This window comes from Bombina bombina, chromosome 2, assembly GCF_027579735.1.
Source record: "Bombina bombina isolate aBomBom1 chromosome 2, aBomBom1.pri, whole genome shotgun sequence".
Lineage (NCBI taxonomy): Eukaryota > Metazoa > Chordata > Amphibia > Anura > Bombinatoridae > Bombina > Bombina bombina.
In genome coordinates, this window is record NC_069500.1 from 563,061,610 (window position 1) to 563,067,183 (window position 5,574).

Genomic DNA, 5,574 nt, shown 5'->3' on the forward strand with positions numbered 1-5,574 from the left:
ATGTATGTGTATTTATGGATAGATAGATATAAATTAAGTTACAACAGACATACACTTTAATGCATGACTTTTTAAGGACTATATTCCTTTTTATCACACAAGTGTAAAGTGACATAAACGTTGTTTATATATATATATATATATATATATATATATATATATATATACACACACACACACATATATATATATATACACATATATATATATATATATATGTGTATATATATGTGTGTATGTGTGTGTGTGTATATATATATATATATCACATACACATAGTATATGTATATAAATATAAACAGTTCAAGTTGGAAACATCAACATACAAAAATCAAACCATTAAAATACTACTACTAATAATAATTTATAGTATTAAAAACAAAATGAATGAGAATGAACTAAACCTGCATGAAGGTTGTGTGTGCTACAAGTTTTGTAAACTGTGGTTCTCTCACAGGTCTAAAGCAGTCTACAAAATAAAAGGAGGGTAGGAATGGGTGGGATATATGTCATCCTTTCTGAAGCATTTGCTACCCAGCTTTAATGCAAAGCCCCCACCCTCCCCTCCATCTATCACCATCCCCCTTCTGAGGATCTCACACACACACAGAAAAAAAGTTTTAACAACAAGAGCTTGGACCAATAGCATCAGGGAAACCCGGGAAAAGGGGCTGAGCAAAGGGCGAGGAGAGCAAGAGAAAAGCAGCAAGCTGGAGCAGCCAGTGCGAGAGGCAACCTCGGCTTTGCCACAGGGTTTATTTGTTTGCTTACTTTCCCATCTGCATAATGAGGTGGAACAGGAGCACGTTGTGAGTGTACTTTGTGTATTTAAACACTTCACAGGCTGATCCCGGCTTTGTTGACAGAAGCATCAGAGATGAAGTAGCAGCAACAACAGCGGCTACATCCAACTTTTTTTTTTCCCTCTCTTTTCTCCTCCCCTCTGCAAGAAAGTGAAAAGCATCCAGGCTGTGAATGAAACGAGAGGAGAGCTGCACTGCTAGAGGCTCTGGGCAGCCGGGACACTGAACGGAGGCTGCAGGACCATAGAGAGGGGGAGGGAGGAATACAGAAGCGACTCTCTGCACCAGCAGCTTTTCTTTCACTGTGAATGCGATCTGCATGAAAATAGAGAAGCAGAGCGAGATGAACTCTGTACTGAGCAACACTACGGGACGTCACAGCCATTGTCACTGCTTCTAGCCCTGGGACTGGAAACTTTTGCTTTGGAGTGAGCTTCTTGCTGTTTGTATGGGCGCAAATGGAAGTAAAGTGCTGCTAAATCGCTGCACAGCCTCATGCACTCACTGAGCCTCTGGAGCCGGGAGTAGTAGTTTTATTCTTAGAGTCTAAACATGGCTGGGTGCGGGGTCCTGTGCCTGCTGTTTCTCGGCTGCTTCCTAGGACTATCACGGAGCCGGCGGCTGGTTTGCTGGCAGGCAATGATGCAGTGCCATGGGGACAGTGACTGTAACTATGCCTATAGCCAGTACATAGAGGCGTGCGGCGCTGTGCTCCCCAGGCAAGGGGAGGCCGCACCGTCTCATAGCTCCTCCAACCGGCGCCGCTGCCCGAGCCACTGCATCAGCGCCCTCATCCAGCTCAACCACACCAGGTGGGGACCGGCGCTGGAGGACTGTGACTGCGTCAAGGACGAGGTGTGCAGAGCCACCAAACGGGCCATCGAGCCGTGTCTGCCCAGGACCAGCAGCGGGGGAGGAGGCGGTCCCGCGGCCGGCGGAGGAGGGGGCAGCAGTGCGGTGATGGGCTGCACTGAGGCGAAGCGCTTGTGCGAGACTGACCGCTGGTGCAGCGCCTCGCTCCTCAGTTACCTCAAGCACTGCGGCCGCCTCTTTAACGGAGTGCGCTGCACCAGCGACTGCAAAGCGGTGATCTATGACATGATGAAGGTGCCCAAGGCGCTCATGCTCAACGACTGCGTGTGCGACGGGATGGAGAGGCCCTTCTGCGAGTCCATCAAGGAGAACATGGCCCGGCTGTGCTTTGGCGAAGAGGCCAGCAACGTGCCGGGCAGCAGTGGCTTTGAATACGGAGCTGAAGACTATGATTCTGAGAGTGATTTTGCTAGAACTGACGGCTCCTATGAGGATGACCTTGCAGTGAATAACAAGAACCAGCCTTGTGACAGTGAGGGGAGGCAGTCGGGCAATAAGGGGGTGCCCCATACTGCTGCTGCATGGACTGTACTGGCATCTGTATTGCTACTGGTGCTCTTGTTATAGCTGGGACTACAGATTGGTTATTGGGGTCCTAGGGCCACTGCCATAGTGCTTGTTGTCAGGGTCAGTATTTCATTGTTGTATTCTTGTGCAAACCTTTCTAATTCTCGTTATTGTGCATCTATTCACTAAACTGTGCATCTGTCTGGCAAACAACCTGATGCTCTATACAGGAGGTTTGCTTCTAGTGACATTACACTGTCATAGGTATATTAGTTTTTTCCTTTCCAGCCCTGATATCCCACATGTAAACAATGTATTGCAATATGGGATTCACATGATCATTTAGTATCTAAAATATGGACTGATTAACTCATTGACTGACAAAAATGCTTCCACATGTTGCTTAGCAACCTGTTGCAGTACTTTTTGACAGCCACTGGGTTAAAAGAGTTTTTTAAAAATACATTCAATATTGTGTCAATCACTGACAATAAAATAAGGAATTAGCCACAGTTTCATTTTTGACAGAAAATATAAACACAGTTACTGTTCTCTTTACCAAGTAAAAGCTGTATCAGACTTTTCACTTGCACCTGTAATTGCCTTTTACATGGGATGAAAACTGGAAATAGCAAAATACATTTTCATCTTGCTTGCTATTATTGTACAGATCATCAAGCTTTTCTAAAACACTATTAGCTGTCATATAGGTCATTGAGGTTTCCTAAGATTTGGTCATTTTAACTCTTATCTTTTTTTTCTCTCTGGAAAACCTTAATTTATACAAATGTGACACTCATCACTGTTCTAAAATAATCCACACCGGAGTTTATGTACATCCGCCTCCCTCATTCCATCAGATTAACTGTTTATACTCCCATACCATGAAGGAAGGTACAATAAGTATACAGGTTCATTTGTCTTTAGAGTGCATTATTGTTTTGAGCTAGCATTGCAGTAAGAAATGTCACCTGAAGGTACTGTTTGTATAAGTAAAGTCTTTTCCAGAGTAAAAGCTGCTTATTTGGCATTTGACACAGTGGTGACAAGAGAGCTTGAAACACCAAAACCTGCTGCCAAAATCCACACTGCCTTACAGGTATTGAGTAAACAATACTGCTCTTTTTTTCTAACTTCAGATGCAAATAAGGAATATTTTCCAGTGCCTTAATATATAAAAGTGCCCAGTCATATTGTAAGAATTCTATATCATAAAAATCAACGATGTGTAGGGAGATTACACTGTCACAATATTTTGTATTGTAAACACACGATTGATAAGGACTATAAAATAAAATATATTCAGATATGGAGCAGCAATAATCTGCTGAAGTTACACCACAATAAATTTGTGACAAATTTATTTAAAATATAAATATAGCTTTGTTGCCTTTTTACTGTAAACTTCGCCATATGCTGAATAAATTAATAAAACCTTTGGAAGAGCTGTGCACTGCCATCAAAGAATATAAAAAAAATCTAAATATTTTGTAAATAACATATGCAGAAATATATATATATTATTTGCTAGAAGTTTCTAAATGATCCATTCTGGTAAATCTTATAAATAGTGTATTTAAAAGTGTCATTTGCAGCTAGTGACGTTACATTGTAAATATTTTGTTTTATACATAAATTGTATTCTTTGAATAATTTATTTAAAAATATAGAGATGAATTCTATGTGTTGTAAAACAATGTAATTCTTTCAAGAAGAGGTACGTAAAAAAATAATGCAATTACATTTTCTTCAAATGTACAGTGTATATTATAGATTTGTTGAAGTGAACCTATTTTTTGCAGAGAATTTATGAACATTGTAGAATTGTATAAATGTATTTTTTAATGTTGCTTTACACTTTTGTATTTTTATAAATGAAATAACAACATAATTATTTGAAAACACATTTGGCTGCCTTTTTGTTTTTATTTGTAATATATTGTTTTCTGATTTGTGCTTTTACATTAAATATTGACTAACATAATGTTCACCACAAATGAACTAGGTGTTTTCTTTGAAAGGAAAGGGGTTTCCTAATTGTAGATGAAATATGTTAAGTAATGTAAATTTATGGTAAATTCACACATTCCATCACATTAAGGTTGGTAAATATGATGAACTCTGAAAGCAAATCGTTTTAAACAATAATGCAAACTTATAAGTTATAGGTGGAAACAAATAAGCCATGGTAAGAAGTAAGCCCTTGCAATAACAATTAAGGAATAAATAAAATGGTTTGTAATATTGTTGTTTTGGTGTGGGCTGGAGGCTGGTACTCTGCCAAAGCTACTGATGTACACTCAAACGGTCTTAGATAAATAATTACACTCTTAAGCTGTGTCGAGTGCTGATACACTTGACCTTGTAAATAGAAATGTTTGCAGAAGGAATAAACTCTAGCATTTGAAAATCTTTCAAACATTTAACACAAAGGAAAGAGGGAGAGCTCAGTCCTCTAGGGATTTTAGCTTCAACTGAGCCAAGTTAGGCACTTACAAAACCGTTTATTTATCCTCCTCTGCTGTGGTTTATTTAGCTAACCCCAAAAAGTTGCTCTTGGAAACCTAATGAGAAATACAATAACCACCACAAAGTTGCATTGCATAAATCAGTGGTTGGTTTAAACGTACAGTAAACCAAAATATGTAATAATTGGCCTATTTATTTATCTATCTATTGCACCAACTCACATAGGGACAACATTGGTAGAATGAGCTTTCAATTTATAATTCTTTTTTCGAAACAGACACAGTCTATACTGTACTAGTTCTTGTGCCAATGTAAGTTTTTCTACTTGGGGTGAGGAACAAGCAAATATATTAGTCAGTCTATGTATCTAAAACCTGAATTTGTTTACATTGTTTTATTATATGTATACACTCTTACAAGCAATAGGTAAAATAGTAATGCAAGTATTATGTTGTTTTTTTTTAATGTGGATTAAATGTTAGTAGTATGTGCTTTTATGCAGAGGTAGCAATAAGTGCTGTATAATATATTTGTGTGTTTGGGTGTATGTGTTCTTCAGTGTGTTTGTTTGTGTATTGTGTGTTTTCTGGATCACTGCTAAGCTTCACATACATTCTCGTACAGTGTGGATAGACAGACACAAATACTGGATATAGATACTATGTATATATAGCCCACGTGATATTGAGATGTCACTTTGCAAAGGTAACTGCTGAATGTGAACAGTCCCATCTTTTTTCTTTCTTTTTTTTTTAAATTTAGTCTAGATCCAATTTTAGCTTGTTCTGTAATTTCATGAAGCTAAATAGTTAACTTCAAAAAGTGACCATTTGTTTAACTTAAACTTAGAAAAAACTTCCCCTACTTCACATGTAAAAAGACATTAGCACCAGAAAAGAGACCATGCTGGCAGCTGGACTGA

General features: G+C 38.7%; 1 protein-coding gene across 1 annotated transcript; it reads left to right on the forward strand.

Moving 5' to 3' along the window:
• Positions 1-697: 697 nt before the first annotated feature.
• Positions 698-4,087, forward strand: GAS1 (growth arrest specific 1). Its single transcript, XM_053702429.1, has one exon. It carries the CDS (start codon positions 1,356-1,358, stop codon positions 2,241-2,243), a length of 888 nt encoding a protein of 295 aa, XP_053558404.1. The 5' UTR covers positions 698-1,355; the 3' UTR covers positions 2,244-4,087.
• The last annotated feature ends 1,487 nt before the right edge of the window (positions 4,088-5,574 follow it).